Raw genomic sequence first — 21387 nt, 5'->3', positions numbered from 1 at the left:
ATTTTGACAGCATCTTCTATATGAGAAGTATACGTACATCTTATTTTCTTATTAAATAATATTAATATATAGGGAGTTGTTTTATTTTGTCACAAGACACACTCTCTTTATTTACAACGCTCTTACACCATTGAATATGTAACTTAGTGGTTCATAATTGTCTTAAGTTTTATTTATCAAATAATATGAATCTTAAAAATCAATATATTTATTCAATCTAATTGAGAACGACAATCTGGCTACAACTTCATTAATTTACAAAGCAATTTTATTAATGTAAATTCCTTTGTCAGTATTTAATTCTATCAATTAATTAATTAATTGAATTAATTCACTCTCGTATTATTTAAAGCAGCTGACTTTACGTACAATGACCTCAAAAATGTTGTTGTTTAGATTTTGTTTTTTACATTAATTTATATATAAATAAAGGATCTTATTATTTCATACTGTCATTGATAAGATGATCAATTCAATATAATAGATGAACTAAAAAGTTCTTTGTGTTTTTTCCCTTCATTTTGACAATAAAGCTAACATTGTTACGATTATCCGATTTAGATGCTTTCAAACGGGTTTCCGGCTTGTTTCAGTTCCTTTGCTCTAGAATAAGTGCTCACATACCGGTTCCACCCGAAGATTTTCATTATTTTATTGACTTTTTTGACGTCCATATTACCAGAATGGAATCGTTGGAAATACCGCTTTGCTGTTGCATTCTATACTGCATTGGGTCAATAAACAGCACAATTTTTTTGGCTACCTTGAAAAAAATTTCAAAAAATCCTAGCTACTCACAGAAAATTAATTGGGAAAAAAATTTCCAATATTAAATTTTTCGAAAAAGTTTCAAAAATCCACAGCTCCTCAAAAAAAATTATATCTTGTCGAAAAAAATTCAAATTTAACATTTTTCGCTCTGCTGCATAATTGCCCTGAATGAAGAAAAAAAATCAATTAAAAAGCAAAAATTTCCTAATTTGTGTGTGGGTGGGGCGGGGGGGATCCAGCCTCTCCAGCCCACCCCCTGCGGATGCCCTTTCTACCATATGTTTTTTTTCTTCAAAATTTCCCTTTTGACAGTCTAGGTTGAGAGAAGATAAGAAAGGTAGTCGTATCTGACAATACCTAAAGGGAAATAATTATATAAAAAAGTTACATTTTTCATTTTGAAACCATCGATGAATGGCGGTAACAAAGACGTTGAAAACCTATGTATTATAGTTCAACAAATATGTAATTGCAAGCAACGCCGAGTACTCTGTCAAGTACAAATATACATTTAATACTTTTTTTGTAACATTGTCTACTCATTATTATGTTTGAGCATTACAATAACAATTTATCATTTATTCAGTATGAAATTTAAACATACTTTATGTAGCTAAAGCTCCATTACTACCACAAAACAATAATACACATCCATTGCAATAATTACAATGAAACATTGTGACCAATATACATTTTATATGCGATATATTTTATATGCAAGGAAATAAGGACACTTTTCAATTATAACTTTAATAATACGACATTTCGGTAGAGCCTCGCTACAGCTCTATTGTCGACAATTTTATTCACATACTCCTTGAAAACAATTACCTCTCAATGCAGTCGCCCTAGGTGGAAAAGATGCCCTTCAAACAGCGTCTAACCCCTGTTCCAGTTAGTCTCCTTGCTCATGCACTCCCAGTGGTTCAACGTGGAGATATTCGAATGGCGGATGGTACAGGCCTTTGTCTCCACGTCCATCAATAATATGAAGTCAAGCGGGTTCACGAGAGGGCTGGAGAGGGACATGAAGTCCAGTTGGTTGCTGCTTTCACAGAACAACTTATATGTGGCAGTTGCCGTATCGGCAGGAGCACCATCATACAAGAAAACAACTGTACGCTCGAAAAAGGAGTTCTCGGCCCAAGGGATGAGACTGATGGCTAGATGAACGATGTTACTATTCGCAGAACACCATAAACCTTGAGCAATCAAATGAGGGAAAAAGCTACGATGCCGAGTATCATCATGCTGGCCGAGTGTTTCGTCGCTATGATCGTGACGTCACTATCAGTGAACTTAGCAAACTAATGAAATAATCATTCAAGATAAGTTCGTCTTTGATGTTTCAGGGGGTTTGGTTGGTTTTTAGTTCGATTACGCCCCACATAAAATAAAATCCATCGGATTCAGATCTGCCGAGTTTGGAGGCCAAAAGTCCGGGGAGATGAAGTCGTCAAAAATTGTCGTGGAGCTATTCGATACTTTTTTTATTTAGATGTGGTAGGGAGCCGAGTTATTTAGAGACCTCAAATTCCATCCTGAATTCGTTAATTGATTTTTTCCCAACTGGTGCAAGTTTAAAAATTATATCTAACAAATAAAAAAACCTTCCTATGTACCCGTGTTTGTCCAAGAGAGAGAGAGAGAGTGGACAAACACGGGGACATAGGCAGACTGTATATATATATCATTTATTTATATTAAGCTTTACTAAGCCATTGACTTTTTTAAAAGTAGGGAAAACCACAGAATGAGTGTTTGTTTATTTGAATTGCCTTTCACCCTTATTTTGTATAAAGGAAATTAACAACTATCTAAGCCTTTTAGTTAATAATTTATGGTACATGTCTTTCTAGATATTATAACACATGACTTAACACGGTATTATCTCTCCCCTCCCCCCTGTCTGGTTTGGTTATTAATTAATAAAAAATATCCTGAAATAGCAAAAACAGGGAAATATATTCTCAATTTTTTTTACCTTAAGATACATTTAAGTTGTGATGAAAATCGTGTGTAAAATGGGCATGTTAACAAAAACTAACTAAAAATCTACATTGTAACCCTACAAAATTCAGAAATGTTTTGGAGGAGATCAGCTACAATCAGCTGTGGCAATGGAGGAGGGAGAGAAGGACATTGGTAAGAATTTTCCTATATCGATCCCAATTCTACTTTGAGTCCAAGTAAGACTTAACAATTATAACTCCACAATAATTCGTCAGAGTTAGGCTCCGTCCTTTATGAGCATATGCGAATGTTAAATCAGGTTTTTAAATTTTATAGTTTCTATTTAGGAAAGGAAGCTTGTTGTTATAACATTTGTGGGGAGAAAAGGAATTACTTCATTAGAGAGAAGAACCTTTCACATTTAAAATATTATTTGTGCAGGGAAAATATTTAAATAATAATATAAATTCATATATATTTATTTTATTATGCATTTCAAAATTAATTTATGCTAAAGATAAGCTATAAAGCTTACTTCAGAGGGCGACTTCAACACCAAGATAATTAAATAATGAAAAAAGAGCACACGCCAGAATTGGTTTTTTTTCTTTTCTAATTTTAAAGGTAGTTTTTTCATTACAAACTACTCAAGTTTAGTTATTTCTTATATCCAGAGTTAAAAATTTTTAAGGAAAAAAGTACAATGAGAAGGCAGGAATGTAAAAATTGAAGAATCTGAAAATTAACATGATAACCAACACAATTTTTTAATTGTCCTGTCTTGTCGTATTATTACATCAGCTGCAAGTAGCCATATTAGGAGGAAGTGAACACAAATTCAACTATATATATAGTAAGGTCATATAGCCCGGAATTACTCCGATATCGATACTTGATTTTACTCCGAGTCCAACAAAGACTTAGAACTACAAAGCAAACATCTTTCAAGAAGACACCCACTAATTGTTACTGAGATATTTTGTCTTTAAAAAAAACAGCTTTGGAAAATAATAATTCGGATCAACAATCTAGAAAAAATCCCTCCCGCTTTCTAAAACACATTAAATCCATTTTTATACATAGATATAATTAGTACAATGGACATAGACATCTGTTTTTCTGTTGATTAAATGTATTCCATGCATGAAGGTATCCTTAATTAGTCCTTTCAAAAAAAAGATTGATTCATTAATGGTTTGGTATCTATATATGAATGTTTTGAAGTAGAAATATAAGTACCATCTGAAAATATGTGTCATACATAAGATTGTAAATTGTAAGCATTTTCGCTATGAAAACAAACAAAAAAAAAAAAAAAAAATTTAAACTATTTTGTAGAATCTTTGAGAGAAAAACAGCTTGGCTGCCATATTGTTCATTAAATTAACTGCTAGAAGCTGTAAAATGAAGGAAATTTATAAAGTCACAATCTGTGTCAATCACATAGGTAGAAATCTTAATCTTAGTTTTCGAATCTTAATTCTACTCTGAGTCCAACATGGAGTTATACGAGGATCGTTTGAAAAGTCCGTGCACAGTCTGAGATGAATACCAAACAGAAAAAAATAGACCGATCTGGCTGAAAGTTGGTGTGTGTTCTACCAAGAGATGCTACTAACTAAAAATAACCTAGATACGCACCAGTAGTGCCATCTCTCAGACTTTGCACATACTTTTTAAAATACCCTCGTACTTAAAACTAGTGATGTAAATCCTGTGAATATTTTTTTGGAATTGGTTATCTGAAGAATGAATTTTCTTTTCCTTAGCAGTTGTCATTCTACATGTTTCATTCCTGAGTTGTGAAAATCATTTTTAAATATATTCAATTATCTTCAAAACATGATTAAACATTCGTGTGTGCTCATAAAAGACAGAACGTAACCTGAGGATTTTTTTGCGTAGTTCCTGTTGGACTCAGACTAGAATTGGGATCAATATCAGAATCATTCTTGTCGATGATCTTGTTTATTTCCTTCTCGCCTCCTTGTCACAGATGGTTGAGGCTGATTTCCTCCAACACATTCCTCAAATGGGCAGGGTTACCATATTGATTTTCGCTTTTTTTTATAAATGTCTATTATACTCAGGATTCTGATGACTGTTTATAACCAGTGATGCAAGACAGCTGTTTCCACTGACATCAGCAATTTTTCAAGAACAGAGTGCCCAAGGAAAACGTCCATGAGAAAAAACGCCATGATGAAGTTGACGGTTTCAAAATCTCCCAAGAGTTCCTGCAGAAAACTTCAGTTTGATTTGAAAAGGGCACAAAGTAAGTATCAGCACTATTTTTTTAAGGAACTAGTGGTAAATCTTGAAACAGTTGACTTCATCTGGGTGATAAATCTTGTGGATGTTTTTCTTGGGCACCCTGTATAATATAATAGGTGTTCTTAAACTTTCGAAAATGACTGTATACTTAGATATTCTTCCTTTAAGAATGAAAGAATAACGATACAAGCTTTTGAAAGTAAAATCACTCCCCATATTGTCAATAACAACAACAACAAAACTGGTACGTTATTAGAATGCTAAAGATTTATTATACTTCGTACAAGGTTTTGTTTCAAGATCCTTTCGAATGTCAAGTTAGTATACTCGGTAACGTTACTAAAAGGACACATACTTATCTAATATTTATAAAGTAAGTGCAAAATAATTATTTTTAACTTCTATGGCAGAAACAGGGTTTTTATCTTTCTCTTATAACCTTCTCTTTCATTCTTAAAATAGATACAGAACTGGTTTCTCTCTTGAAAATATTACGGTTAACAACGATATTTATTTTCCTTGTTGAGCATTGAGGTAAATTGTCATGCTATTCTGAATTAATAACGTTTAGCAAATACATAATTAAACATGTGTCTTTTTAATTATACATAAACACATGATATGAAGTAAACGTATGTATGACTGTATTAAGTATACGTTGACTATGAGCTCCCAATTAACCATATATACGAGGAACAAACATATCAAAATCTTGAAGAACAATGAGAAATTCCTAATTTAGTTTTTTTCAATTCATATTTCGAGTGGTCCATTAAAATTTAAACACTTTGAATTTTAAACTTCAACAAGATATGATTTATTAATTTACAATAGAATTTCAACAAAATGAATACTATAAATAGATTTGTGACTGAGCTCTCTTAATCATTAATGTAGCCTGCCTTAGCGACAATAATGGCTTCCAGGCGGGGGCAGACGGCCTGACACCCTCTGAAGATGTATTCCTCTGTCATGGCATCCCAGTGTTGGCTGATAGTGGCATTGAGGGCCTCAGTGTTTGGATGAATGACAATGTAGGACTTCCTTCGACATCCAACCAAAAGGTGCGGTCGAAGGGGTTGGCATCAGGGCTGAAGGGGGCCAAAAGTGTCACAAAAGAGTTCAAGGTAGTCTTGCAACGGAGGAGATGGGTATATTTCATTGTTGGTGCCAAGTGGCCTGTGTACTCTCATAAAGGTCTTTTCACTCACTTTTTTATAGCTCTGTGGACAGTTTAGTGTGAAATTCCGAGATCTCATTCAAGGGCCTTCATCGACTTGAGGGGATTTCCTGGGATGTGTGTGTGTGTTTTTTAACTACTCTGGGTCCAGTTTGGCCTTTTTGACAGAGCCCTTCTTCCTCTTCAAAATTTCGGACTTGCTGAAACCGTAGACGGTGGTCCTCAAGACGCCCAACTGCTTGGAATATCCAAATGAAAATTCGTCGATCATGTGCAAGTGTATTTTCCTCGACTTGTACGTAAGCTAAAGAACTCATGCTCATTTTGTTTCTAACTAACTCTTTATGTTTTAATATATCAAAGTATGAATTAATTTCAATTTATCAATCTTCATTAATCATTGAATTAGTAGAGGCTCAGATTTTAATGGAACACCTAGTACAGTGTGTCCATGCGAATCGTGAACGAGTTTTCCCGAGTCACAGTTTATGAAAATTCTCAAAAAGTATAAGTAGGAAGACAATGATGTTTTCCATATTTATTTTACTTTATATAAACAACTAACTCTCGAAGTGGCCACCCTTGATCTTCAACATACCTTCCATCTAGTGTTGTGTCGCTACTTGTTTATTCTCTCAAGTCCCGTCTTAGGACAGGTTCTATAATTCCTTAGGACTGGCAGTCCTTGGGACCACTCCTTAACTTTCGGTCCTTGGAATTTTTCATAAAAATGTCAATGGTTTATTAAACCGAATAAGATATATGATTAAAAAAAAAAGCACTGGACTGCGATCCTTGGTCCTAAATAAGAGCTGACACAAGTCACAACACTACTTCAATCCTAAGCTTGAAGGCTTTGCATGTCTTCTTCACGTATTCCTCCGATGTATCAACATACTCCTTCTCTAAGACAGGTTTGAGGGCATCAGACCTTCTGCTCGATGGAATCTCAGAACCCATAGATAAGAGGGTTACAGTCTGGCAAGGACGGACGCCACATTGACCAGGCCCAAGTTATCTTAACACACCTTTTGAGTTTTTTGGCCTTGTGTCTTCTAGGATTCCTCTCAAAGCTCATACCTTCAGCTTTTTAATATTGGCACTGATACCTTAGGTGCAAGAAAAGATGAGGTAGATCCTTTCATAGCTCATTTCCCCCCTCAAGAAGCGCTGACAGACATTTTTTTAGCCTCCATCTCAATTGTCCTTGGTCTGATTAAGAAATTTGTTTCACAAAAATTGTTTTTTTTATTTTTATATTAGTTGATATTAAGTTAAAAATTGGTAAATTATTTAATAAGTCAATGAAATCTTATCAAAGTTTCATTTACAATTCCCCAGGACAAGCTATATGCATACATGTCAATATTTCATAGACATATTTGAGTCAGTTATAGGCTTTATATAGAAATTTGTATCAAGTTGTATTCAAAATCAATATCTATAAATAAATACATAAAAATCTACGCAAGAATCCTTTTTGAGTGTGTCCTTAATATCTTATAGCTGGAGGACAACTTGATCTAAAAAATAACCAGTAATGTAAATCGTGTGTATTTTTTTAGGTGGACAGTTTTTTGGAATTGGTTATATGAAATATTAATATTAATAATGACTTACTATTGTCATGATTTGAATTTTGAAGTAACTACAAATGTATATGCTTTGTGATAAATACCGCCTTGCCCGAGATCAAGAATTTGAAACACGGGATTACTGGCTAGGCAGTATTTCTGTAAAAACGGTGCACTTTTACAGAAATACATTTGTGTTTTCCCCTGTCAGTGTCTTCACATGAGAAAATTTTGAGGGAAAATAGGTCTAGTGTGGCCTTACTTTGGGAATACAGATCAAAATAAACAAAAAATTTGATAATTAAGTTGTGAATATGAGAAAACTCTTTGCAGGGGCGTCCGCAGGGAATGAGCTGGAGAGGCTGTAGCCCCCCCCAATAAAGAAATTTTTTCTTGAAAACAAATATAATTCGATCAAACTATGCAACAGAGTCAAAATTTTAATTTTTGAAATTTTTTTCAAAAAAATCAAAAAAACAAGCCTCACAAAAATATCATCATTTGGACGTCCCTGCTTTGTAGTTTGGGAAGCCAAATGTTATAATGAATGAGTTAACCGACATGCTGGGGCGACACCACAGGGGAAAGGAGTGATACCCCAATGGACTGTTTTTAGTCGAAAGAAATTTTATGTAGGTCGGAAAATTAGGAATTTATGGAATAACTGGAAAATAATTGAAATGTCTTTCCTAATTTAATGACTTGAAGAGCCATGGAGGAAGAATTATCTTCTTCTCCAACGAGAAGAACTGGACTGTCGATAGAAGCTACAACGTCCAGAATGACAGGTAGCTTTCCAAGGAGAGAGAAGAGGTCCCTGCCGTCTTCACCACAAAGTTCCCGGCCTCTGTGATTACCATGAGTGTCATCTGCAGTACCGGTGAGGTGATGCCTCCTTTCTTCTTCAATTCCAAGGAAAGGGTTAACGCGATAAGGTACTGCGAAGTCATGGAGGAGTTTGTAATCCCCTGGATGAAGGATATGTCTGCTGGGAGGGAGGTCATATTCCAACAAGACTCAGCGCCCGCACACATCGCCTTGAGGACCACTAACCTCTTCAACTCCCACGACATCACTTTCTGGGATCGCAACACCTGGTCCTCCAACTCACCTGACCTCAATCCGTGTGATTACTACTGGTAGGGAAGTTGGAGAGGGAGGTGTGCAAGGTCAGCCACAAGAGCATCGTGGCCCTGAAGGGCTCCATTACGAGGGAGTGGAATGCTGTCGATTCCGCGGAAGTCATCAGGGCATGCAAATCCTTTAGGGACAGGATGGAGAAGATGGTGGCTGCTGAGGGAGGACATGTTGAATAGATTTATTGTTTAATATCATGTCTAACTTTTTCATATTAACAAATACACTCCAAATTCCATTTTTATCAAGCAGTTTGAATTTTCAGATAGTTCCAATTTATCGTGTACACCACCCTGTATGTTGATGAAAAAATAATGCTAGTGGAATAGGGAGTGGTTTTTTTTTTAGCTGTTACCTTGTGTTTTTATTGGTGTCATCATTATTATTTTATTCATGAAGAGTATGTAGTATAAAATAGTCACTAGTTGCGTGAAAAACGATGAGAAATTCTGAGGATTTATTGCAGAGTTATAAGTGTAACTCACTGTTGAACTCGGAGTAGAATTGAGGATCCACATCTTTGTAGTTCCTGCCTGTATCATTTCTAGATATGGAGTGTGGCTTGTGTTTATTTTATTCATCTCTCAGCTGCTCACAGCTAATCTAATGAAACGTAGCTGCTCTCTTCAAAACATTATCTTAATTGTTAGGGTGAACACTAAATAAATAGTTATGGCTAAGCCAACATTTTTGGCGTAAAATATATTTAATTAAATATCAGCCAATACCATAACTTAAGGATATCGGTAGGATTTTTTAATAGATGGAACTATTTACCTATGATGCCTTATATATATATATATATGTTTTGTTTATGGAACACCTCCATACCTGACTAAAGTATTGATTATTCAAGTCAATAGCAGATGTTGAATAATCTGTACAGATTCAAAATCATGAGCATTGAGAACTGTTGACAGAAAACAAAATGAAACTAATTGTTCTTCCCGTTTGATATCATCATTGCTTCCGTCTTGGTTTTTGAAAAGGAGATCAAGATTTTGAAGGGTCACGAATTAGTCTCTAGAACTGGATGGAGAGACGTAACTCAATGGACAACACGTTCAAGAAAAATTATCTACTTAAATTGATACTTGGGCCGTCAACACAGAAATAAGCTAGAATGATTTTTATCAATTTGCTACATTTTTATCGTCAACTTCCATGAATAAATTATTCGTATGCCCCATTGGCTACGCCTCAAAAGCAATTAAAGTCCAAAAAATAGATCGTCACAATAAAATAATGATAAATTGACAGATTTGATTAGAAAGACTATATTGGGGCTACTATAAGTATCTTTAATCAAATAAAGGTTTTAAATTATAGTTAACATTCTTATGTATCTTTGCTCATCCCACAAATTTGAATATAAAACGTATAAAAATATTCGACCGTATATGAATTTTAAAGAGAGTCAATTGGAATTTTATGATTTTTGTTCCAGAATGTTTTATATTGACGCACCTCAAAAATATTTTATATCCGTATTAATTAATTAAGTTACATATAATTAAAACACATATAATTTAGGAAAGTAGAAAAAAAAACCATTCACTTACAATTAACGTGAGACCATACTGAATGGGTTGATTAAAACTTTTTCCGTTTAAAGCATTAAAATCTACATTGAATTTATCAAAAAATTCGTCTTCTGGAGCAACTGGCAATGACTCCTCTTGTAGACCCTCATCATTTTGAGTTTCTTCCAGCTTTTCCATGATATCTTGTACCTTGTACATACAGGATACAGTGTTTTACAGAACTGTGCAAAGTAAAAATTCCCTCCTTTGTCATTTTCCCTTTCTCCAATGCCACAACTAATAAATATCTAACGTCATATAGAGGAGTCGGCGTCCTTCTCTCCCTCTGCATAATTGATATCATGAGGATTTTGAGAAAAATAGACTTATAAAATAATTACCTAGTAATACATTCATAGAAAAGAAGATTTTAATGGTATCAGCTGAGTTATATAAATTATGACATAAAACGAGTGCAATACTTTTTTTAGTTGCTTCGTATAAAGTAATCACGAGTGACTGTGTTTATAAAAGACGGAGAAGTAACATAAATGTAAGTCCTTGTTGGACTTTGAGTATAATTGAAGATCGACATTGGAGTTATTATAGTAGACGGACATAAGTGTCATAAATTTGGAGGAAAACAAAATTATCATTTACCATAAAAAATCATTCAAATTTGGTCTCCTTCCAAAAAAACTCTAAAAAAAATTGGGTTTTCGAATAGAAATTAAATTTGTCATTTGTAAAAAAAAAAAACATCTAGTGGAGAAGGTCAAAAAAAGCTTCTTCCCCAAAAAAAATCATGCAGGCTCCCCTGATAATATTACGATTAAATAATTCCCTCCACTTGCAATACATTTCGGGACCGGTGAATTACAGCTTATATAAGAAGTGGGATTTCTGTTTATTTATGGCTGCTTGTAGTGACGCGTTGACTAGTATTTGCTCGATACTTAATTAGGACCGAGGTCTAGTCCAGACCCACTTGTGGATCCTTGAAGAACGTCAATCGATATCTGGTTACATAATTGTGGCTATTTTTTCCTTTTTAAATTATTTCTTATATAATAAATTATATTATATAACTAAGTAATAATATAATATGTAAGTATTTTACAAAATGCCGATTTACGATGCGAAAAAAACTTGCAAGAGGCTAGTGCTGAAGTGTATAAGTGTATTGGGAATTTCCATAGAAATGCTGGATTTTTATTACTTATCAATTTGACGTTTTTTATATTTAATGTAGATAAATTCTTAATCTTTCACTCAGTCTAAAAAAAGTTTTAATAGGTTGCTTCGTTTAATCGCCGCTTTTGTTGGAAAAAAAATTATCTCAAGATAGCTTTCAAAATCACAAAGTGTAATGGATCACATAAAAGGTATAATGGACATTTAAACATTCATGAATCTAGTGTTTTGTAAATTTTTTGACTAATTTGTTTATGCATAGTACATAAATTTTGACCCGACATTAGCACCTTCAGTCTTTATTATTGCGCAATTTGAAAGTACTTAATTTTTTTTTTTTCACTTGCAGTTATTTAAGAGTAACATCATTTTTAAAATATTATATTCTATAATTCCTGAAAATTTCATTCAATTCTCTTGATGTTTAAGAAAGTTGTATTGTTTTATTGAAGTATCATATTAGATAACAGATTTTGGTGTAGGTTATAACAGTGGTTCTGAAATGGGGGTACGTGTACCTCTTGAGGTACTTGGATGCACTCCAGGGGGTACTTGATATTTAAAAAATATATAGATATATACACATCAATTCAAAAGTCACTATAAAATTCCATTAATAAATATTTAAATAAAATTGTATGTAAGCAAATCAGAGAGCGCCACTAAAAAAATCATTCAGTACTTTTTTGTAGTTTAATTATATTTATTACTAGTGGAGGGTGAACCCGTTGCAAGGCTGAAGGAAACATTGCTTTATTATGAGAGAATGATGATGATGTATAGAGAGAGACAAGGAAGCAAAGATGTACAGAAATAGAGATATGGGTAAAAATCTTGTCAACAAAAGAAAATAAGTTTCATTGCTACCAAATTATAGTGAAGACTTTCTCAAAAATTAGTTAACAAACCTAATATTCAGTATTCGCAAGAATATATATCCTAATGGTATTCACGTCCATGGGAGGACCATGGTGTTGTGTTTTAGTTTTTTTGTTTTTAGAAGTGTGCTAACAGTTGAGCAAATCCAACGTTATCTCACGATAAAACATCAATCTCATGTTGATAGGGAACCTAAGTTTTTCAAAAGAAAACTGTCAAAATTTAGGTGATCTCAAGACACAATGCCAAAAGACTCCACAATATCAGACAGAGTCCTGGATGCTTCTTATGCCATGTCTTTACTAATTGCTAAAGCGAAAAAACAGTTTACTATCGGGGAAGACCTGCTAATTACAGCTGCTGTTGTACTGGCTGAGACAATGCTGGACAAACCCGCAGGGGGAAAATTCCAGACTGTCCCTCTGTCAAATCAGTCCGTTTGTGGCTGAGTAGAAAAGATGGGAACAGATATTGTCAATCAAGATGTAGCAAAACTAAACAACTCTTTTCACCACCAGATGGATGACTCCACAGATGTCAATAGAAACGCACAACTTGTTGCTTTTTGTCAGATACATCGATACTGATGACATTTATGAGCACATAATTTTCTACAAAACTCTCGATGGGGAAACAATACCATAAAATATTTTCAATGTTTATAATAACTTTTTCTGGGGAAACGATCTCAGCCGGAAATCCAGCTGCAGCATTTGTAGGGACGTAGAAGCGTCAATGATGGGCTGCACGAGATTACTTATAGCGTGCATTATAGAGGAAAATCCAGATGTGAAGGGGACTCACTGTGTGATACACATGGAGGCATTGGCACGTCTAAGAAAATGACCCCTGAGCCTCTTAAAAGACGCCATCCAAGTAATAAACTTGAAAAAAGTTGAAGCCAGTTAATGCACACCTTTTTGAAAATATGGGAACTGAATACACACAGCTGCTACAGAAGTGTACTGACTCACTCGAACAAAAATATTTACTCGGTTGTTGGAATTACGACCCAAATTAACCACTTTTTGACCGAGCACAAATCCTCCCATGGCACCTTATTCCAGGACATAGGGTGACTGGCAATGCTGTACTACCTGAAAGATGTATTTAAAAACTGAACTAACTGAATACCTCTCTACAGGGTAAGGACACCAGCATTTGAAACATGTTTGACAAGGGGAAAGCAGAGCTGTAAAGAGGGGTTTTTGTGCAGAGGAAATGTAACCTGCTTTTCTCATGTGGATAATTTTCTCTCTAGTGCAGATTTGAACAGAACTCCAGTCTAGTCAATCATAGGGAGGCATTTAATTCAAGATTTTCATTCTTACCTTCCTGACTTGGAGAAGAAATATGTACAGCTAGAATGGGTCGGAGACCTATTCCTCTTGTCTGAGGCAAACAGAAGCAGGCCACCTGTCACTGATCAGGAAGAACACTTGGAAGTGTCATCTGATCGTGGTCTCTAGTTGAAGTTTTCCAAATCCACACTCACACAGTTTTGGGCGAATGTAAAGTAGGAGTACTCTGACTTTGGGCAGAAAGCTTTAGATCAGCTACTAACTACCCTTTGCCTCCAGATATTTATGTGAGGCCTCCTTTTCTTTAATGACTGTGATAAAGACAACGCAGAAAAACAGACTGATTTTGGAGTAGTTCCTGATTACAACAGTTACCTCCCTACCACCAAGACTGAACAAGATCCTTAGTGAAGCAAAATCACAAGTTTCTCACTAAAAAATTCCATTTATATTCAGAAAGTTTGAAAAAAACAGACAGTATTGACACAGTGTTATACGATTTTTTAATAAATATACTTTGTGGTGTTTAGGGGGTACTTGGTTGAAAAAATATTTTACAATTGGTACATCACTGAAAAAAGTTTGAAAATCCCTGGATTATAACATAAACAGTGGGAATAAAGGGATCAATTTCCGATGATAAATTGTTCATAACTTCCTTAATATTGAAGCTAAAGACATGATTTTATTATCAAAAAGTCTTTTTTTTACCATTATTTATTAGACAAAACACATTTAAAAGAAAAATTTCAAATTTCAAATTTTTTGTAACATACCTATAATATGTTAGCGATATTATTATTGTATGAAAATGAAAATAGGAATATTTTTTGCAAGATATGTGCAATGATCTTATTAAGTACTCATATATCTTATTTGGCTTAATAAACTATCGACATTCTTATGAAAATTCGACAGGACTGGTACTAAGATTGTACTAGACACCATAAATAAGGACCAACACAGTACTAGTCATGACGCTTAAGCTGCTCTCCTCCAACAGATATTCTATAAATATTTAGTTTGGTAACCAATAACCTCTGCTTTTCAATTATAGAGCTTTTTCATGTAAAAATCAGCATTGTTGATGTCGACCTTTTGAAGCGCTAAAAAACAAAATTTTATGGCTATAAAAACCCTTTTTTTTTTCATTAATATTAACGACCATTTTGAATAATTGAATGTCAAAATGGGACCAACAAATAAAAAGATATAAACCATGCAGTTTCTCAAAAATCTTTGCCTCTAATGCCTAGTTGTAATATAATAGGTTAGGGAAAAGTAGATTCGTATTTTTGAGTTATTTCAATGGTTTCTAAGAAGTGTTATAATCATCTGATTTAAGCCGCCAAGTACCAGGGACATCCTCAGGGAGTTTGGAGGGGCTGTAGCCCCCCCAAAAAAAAAAAAAAAAAAGAAATGGAGAAATTTAAAATAATTACTTATATGAAAAAAAAAATAGCCCCAAAATCAATTTAAGGATTTGTTTAAAAAAAAGGTCATTAAGAAGAAAAATTCGAATTTTTCTTTAAAAAAAGTCGTTGATGTAAAAAAAAAAAAAATTTTAAGACTTATTGTCAACAAGAATCCACCGTAATAATGTCCTTCTCGTCAAAGCCCTTATCCCTATCGGAAAAACTTGAACATCAAAATTTTGACAGGCTTCTATTGGAGGCAAATTTGTAAGCCCAAGCACGTTGGCCATAAACAGGAATAGTCTGGGCTGTACGTTGGAGGCATAAATACTGTTATTCGCGCTCCCGAAGCTAATGGCGCGTCATCAATAATTTTTGCGGCCTAGCGTTGTCTTGATTATGTCTTGTTGTCTCCTATTCACCAATGCTAACTGCTTCTGTTAAATTAGTAGCTTCAAATGTTTGAGTTGAGAGCAAAATTGAGCAGGAGTAAAAATCGCTCGAACCCCTTTAGTGCAACACAAAAGAAAAAAAAGTTCGACCGCGTATACATTCCAAAGTTCTTGGTCTTTTTCGACACGTTTTTCCCTTTAAGATAGTAAAAATTTAAAATATGGGGAATTTCTTCCTTTAAGACCTCCTTAATAGACGCATGATAATTCACGAATGAACTGGTAAATCGCAATACTGTACCACAAGCCTTTGCAGTATACACTCACACCTTTAAAACGCATATTTTATGACATATGTGACCAATAATGAAAGAGATTTACTTAGTTAAAAAGGGGGCAGGAAATACGAAGTTACTTTCCCTTCTAACTAATATTAATTATTACAATGGAAAGAATTATCTAATTAACCTACTTTTCCCGTCCTTAATAATAATAAAAAAAAGGTAGTAGGCACATCCAGCTCTTTTTGGATATTTACAGTGCATATTGCTTTGATCTAATTCCAATATCAGTATTTATCATTAACATCTAGTAGTATTACATGGAGATGTTAAGTCTTTTATTATTATTAAATACATTTGATGAAGTTTCATATGGATTTATTTATTGAAAATTTGTTCATTTTATACATAGTAAAAATTTGATGTAAATAAATGCAATTTATTACGTCAGTGAAATCGGTTTTAGAACACTTTGCCGGAAAAAAATAATATATATATTTTATGATACGATATAATTATGATTTCCATTCATGTTATTCCAATTTGAAAAGATAAAATGTTTAATAATTTACCACGAATTGCATGATTATGTGTTTATTAATAAATAATCGTCTCTGACTCTATAGTTTTCAAAGCAGTTATATGATTGGACGAGAAAGTTATACTAGATAAGGAGCACAATTACCTGCGAAGAAATAGAAAAAATATTCACCCAAGATATCCAAACATTGACAACAGTCAGCAAAATGCATTCTATTTTTATGAGTTAGTATAGTAACGTCATGATTTATTAGGCAATTGTCATCAAAGTTTTTTCAGCGGCTCTAATAGGGGTTTGAGACAACTGTTGAAACATCTTTATGATAAAATGACTCAATTAATGGTTAATTAATTAACACTTATTGATTGCTATTTGTGGCAAATAATTAAAAAATTTATATTTTCAAATTGTAGTAACATGACTGAAAATCATAATTACATAAAAATGCAGAGTGAATCATCAGAAAAAAATATTTTTTCAGGAAAGTGTCCATTGGGTAAGTGGTCATTTGGCCAAATGTCCATTCATCAATTACTATGACACAATGAGCCTCATAGGAATGTTAAATATATATTAGCTAAATTTATGGTAGGTAAATTTACTATGGGTGGGGTTGACATCTCCATAGAGTATTTGAGTTAGAAATAAGGGATATCAGCCATTTTTTTAAATTATTTACAAATTAACGTCATTAAACTAAATATTGAAACAGTTTCGGAAAAGGGACCAAAAAAGTTTTACCTTTGTCGAAAAATGTAATAAACAAAATGAGTGTAATTATTGATTAAGAAAGCCCACTATTATTTTTGGGGAAATGAAAAAGGTTATATCTTTTTTATTTATTTAACTGATCTCATACTAAAGTTAAAAATGAACAGTGCAATGTAGCTAGAAATTATTCACTTGCATTTAATTTGCGTAAGTTCGATACTCGGTCGATCCTAGGAAAGGAAATATTCAGGATTTTATTTTCCCTTCAGACACAATTCGTAGGTCCGATAGAGTAATACTATACTATATACTTTTACTTAATGGGTGCCACTACATCTGACCAAACATATAAAATGAATGGAATAAATATTCAAAATCGTTCCTGGGAACAATGTCAGGGTACCAAATTTTTAACATTTAATCAAGACAAGGATAGTACTATTTTTGAGTGCAGAATACGAAACTGAATTTTTATTCATTCCTAGGTTTGTAGTATAGTTCCGTACTATAACTTTCAGAGCCATTTTCTCAACGGAAAATAACTAAACAAGAAGTACGATAAATAAACTTCTTCTATTGCAGCAAACAGACTGTACATAGTTCACGAAATTCTAATAGCTCCCTGTAAAGGAAAATGTGCTTGTTTTTGATAAATCTGTGATTTTAATGGTAGTGGAAATCCAATGTTAAGTATTACGGTGTAACAAGACAATATCTCATTAGCATTAGTTCTTAAGTAACCAAAGACACCCTTTACAATAGGACATGAACGCTAAAAACAAAAGCCTTTTCTTATTACGAATAATAAGTTATTAGTAGTTACTAATACAATTTATATCTATATTACTTAATGCTTAATGTATACCTATTTTTTTCCTTAATTATCGTCATTATCTACTCACGGTCCATACACCACAATTTTGCTCGGATTTATTGAATATTAATTTTATTGTTGTAAAATTATTAGTTACTATGTAAAAAATATGCTGATACTATTGCTTAGAATTAAGCAAACGATATTACATTAATATGATAATTATGTTTTTATGGATTCTCGTTCTCGTGGACAAATAATGATTAATGAATAGAAAAGAGCAATTCCAAGAAATTAAGCACCAAGTATAATACTTGTAGTATAAGTTACATCGAAACTCATTAATAAATTAGTATATTTATGATTATTACTTAATAATATTTATTGTATCTATCCAGAGTTGCACATAATAAATCTATTACTAAAATATTATAATACCATATATTAATTATTTTCTCCAACGACTAATATCTTCATCTAGGACAAATTTATTTCTTCATTTTTGGAGTTTAGGTATTCGATGTTCTTGATAAAGACTTTGTTTATTTAGTAATTATTTTTTTATTGTTATAATATCATTTGACCATTTTCTAATCTCTGATAATGTAGTATTGTATTTAAAAAGATTCTTATGAATTTGTAAAAATAGTGAATCAAGCGCTGCCCAATATTGACATCATCGACACTGATAAATATTTCAAGATGTAAGGGAGTCGTATTTTACATATCAAGATGTATATAGCAAGGTCTATATAAGTCACAAAATGCCATGAAATTCGATTTGCTAGTCCAAATCGAGTCGTCCTGGAGTACGAAGTCCTAATTTAATAAGAGCTAACTACAACCCATGCCCGAGTCTCGAACTCTGATTTATGAGTTATAATTATAATTAATTGATGACCAAGTAAACTAAATAATATTTTCTTCACTTTACTTCTATGTATTGAAAATGAATGTAACTGAAGAAATCAGCGCACTTTCAATAGGTTGTATGACCCATTCAAGTTCTGAAGTATAATATGTCTTTGTTAAGTCACAATGTAAAACTTAATACCCTAAGCAAGTGTGATTGTAGCCTCCCAAAAATGGAACTACCAAGGATTGAGTTAGTCATAAATGAAGAGACATGAAATGCAAGGTGAATACAAATACAAGGTTATACCATTACGCATGTACGACTGATGTTTGACTTCCACGAGCTTTTCATCGGTTTTATAATATTCCTATAAGAAAATAGTTAATTTATAATTGATAAAATATTATTTTATTAGTTACTAGACGGTATTAAAATTCGAAGCTTACAAAGTATCGCAAATGGATATTTAGTTAAGTATATAATAATTTTATTTTAATTTGTGTTCCTTCATTACAATTGGTTTGGAGTAAAACAACTTTGTAGGATTACAAATGTATAGCTACACGATGACATAAAATAGTAGACATTAACCAAGGTTAATAGAAATACTTAAGTATTTCTATTAACCTTGACTTAACTAGGTCTACTGTATTAATGCCATATTGTATTAGAAGCGTAGCTATACCAAGGTGACTATATATAAGGTCAAGGTATTTCTATGCAAACAAAAATAAATAAATAAATGGTGACGTGACGGAAGGGATAATTAAATTATTGTTTAAACGTACAAAGTATATAAATTATTGTTCTATTTCTTCAACATTTTTCTACTTTTCAAACAAGATCCTATTATGACAAAGGTGCAATAAGTTAAAAAATATTAGGGAGACGAAGTAACAAATCTGAAGAAGGTGGAAAGATTTTCCTTGGGGAGGGGTTGCTAGCCATTTTAAGGATTTCAAATTTCCTGTGTCACCTTTATTGGCTTCTTAATAGTTACAAGGGGGTATAAATATTACTATAAAATTCTTGGGAGGGCCTGGGCCCCCTCGGCTCCCCAGTGCCATCAACTATAAACAATATATCAGTATATCACTAATATGAAATTTAGAGGCTTTCGTGTTATACTAAGGATTACATAATGAACAGCAGATTTGCTTCACTTTTTATTGAAGGATAAATTTATAATGCAGAACATAGAAAATAATGAGAATTGGTTTTTGCCGTAGATAAGTTATATACTATACTTGAATAAAATAATATATTTGGTGATAATTAATATTATATATTGAATATTTGGTAAAATTACATATAATTAAACTTGAAATTGGCCGATTTGATTTTATCTTCTTATTTTTTCACTCCCTCCAGTATTAAATTCTAATTGTGCATTGAGGTATCTTATTCGTATCATTGTCCTTGTCTTGGCGAAGAGATTCAGAACAGCCTTGTCATATTTGCCTCCAAAGGAGTCTTCCAAAACTTGACAAAAACGTTCCATTACTTTTGGATGACTATTTAATAGAGGTAAATGGAATTCCTTGAACTTCTGGTCAAAAACTTCACAATCTTTTAAAAAATAATCAGATGGCACCATCAGTCCTCCTCTAGACAAATGATATATCCATGGTGTCAGTCCATGATCATTTAAATATATGTCTATTGTCTTCTTCTCCAAATACGGATATAGAAGTTTCATCTTGTGGATAATAAAACCCGATACATAACTGAGCCCTGAAAGTTGAGATCCCATTTTTTGAACTGATCAAGTGAATGATTTATTGCAAAATCCCTATGAACTTCATGAGGGATATCAAACGTAAATTCAAATTCTGAACAGGTTTCTTCACCAATTGTGATATCTAATAAGTCTCCAGTGATTTGCTTTGTTACGGATTCTTATTCCTCTTCATCCTCAATTCTATAAATGTCATATTCTTTTTCAATCTGAACAGCCGGATTGCTCACCAAAGTTTCACAATTTTTTCCAATTTCCAGAATTATCATCCTTTTCATTGCTCCAATGGCTTCAGGGTGATCATCATCACCACCAGCACTTCTCAAACGGTTAAAAAAAAATTCAAGGCAATCTTGATTAGTTCTTGACATCAAATTGAAAGAAACAGGACCATTAGAAATCAAATCATGGTACAAGGCTCGAAATGATTTGATTGAAACTCCCATACCTCTCTGCCATGGCAATTCACTCTTATTTCCCCTTCCAATGACCTTAAATGTATCCAAAAACAATTCCATTTTATCCAAGACAATAAAATAATCTTCAAAATGGATACCCAGTGCACATCTGAGCTTGACCTTGTCATAAATTTGCCTGCTATTTACTACATCTAACCAATTGTTGATTATATCTACATACTGCGCTTTCCTTGGCTCTTGCTTCTTTACTTTGGCTATGAATGGTGAAAGCTTTGGCTACTGTATTACATACGATATTATTATCTTGCAATGAAATGACTCACAATCATATTGCCCACAACGTTTTTGTCTCACAATTATAATGTACACAAACGATATTACCCTTACGTTTTTGTCTGCAACCTTTTTACCACAATTATTTAAAAGTGAAACCT

At 33.1% G+C, this 21387-nt stretch overlaps 1 protein-coding gene across 1 annotated transcript in view; it reads right to left on the bottom strand.

Moving 5' to 3' along the window:
- Positions 1-10710, bottom strand: part of LOC121117405 (anoctamin-4) — a 39001-nt gene extending 28291 nt beyond the window's left edge. Inside the window, exon 1 of the mRNA XM_040711823.2 lies at positions 10452-10710. Coding sequence (XP_040567757.1) covers positions 10452-10631 — 180 coding nt within the window. The 5' untranslated portion in view covers positions 10632-10710. The remainder of the gene's footprint in view (positions 1-10451) is intronic.
- Positions 10711-21387: the final 10677 nt, after the last annotated feature.

This window comes from Lepeophtheirus salmonis, chromosome 5, assembly GCF_016086655.4.
Source record: "Lepeophtheirus salmonis chromosome 5, UVic_Lsal_1.4, whole genome shotgun sequence".
Classification (NCBI taxonomy): Eukaryota; Metazoa; Arthropoda; class Copepoda; order Siphonostomatoida; family Caligidae; genus Lepeophtheirus; species Lepeophtheirus salmonis.
This window is presented reverse-complemented; position numbering and strand designations above follow the sequence as displayed.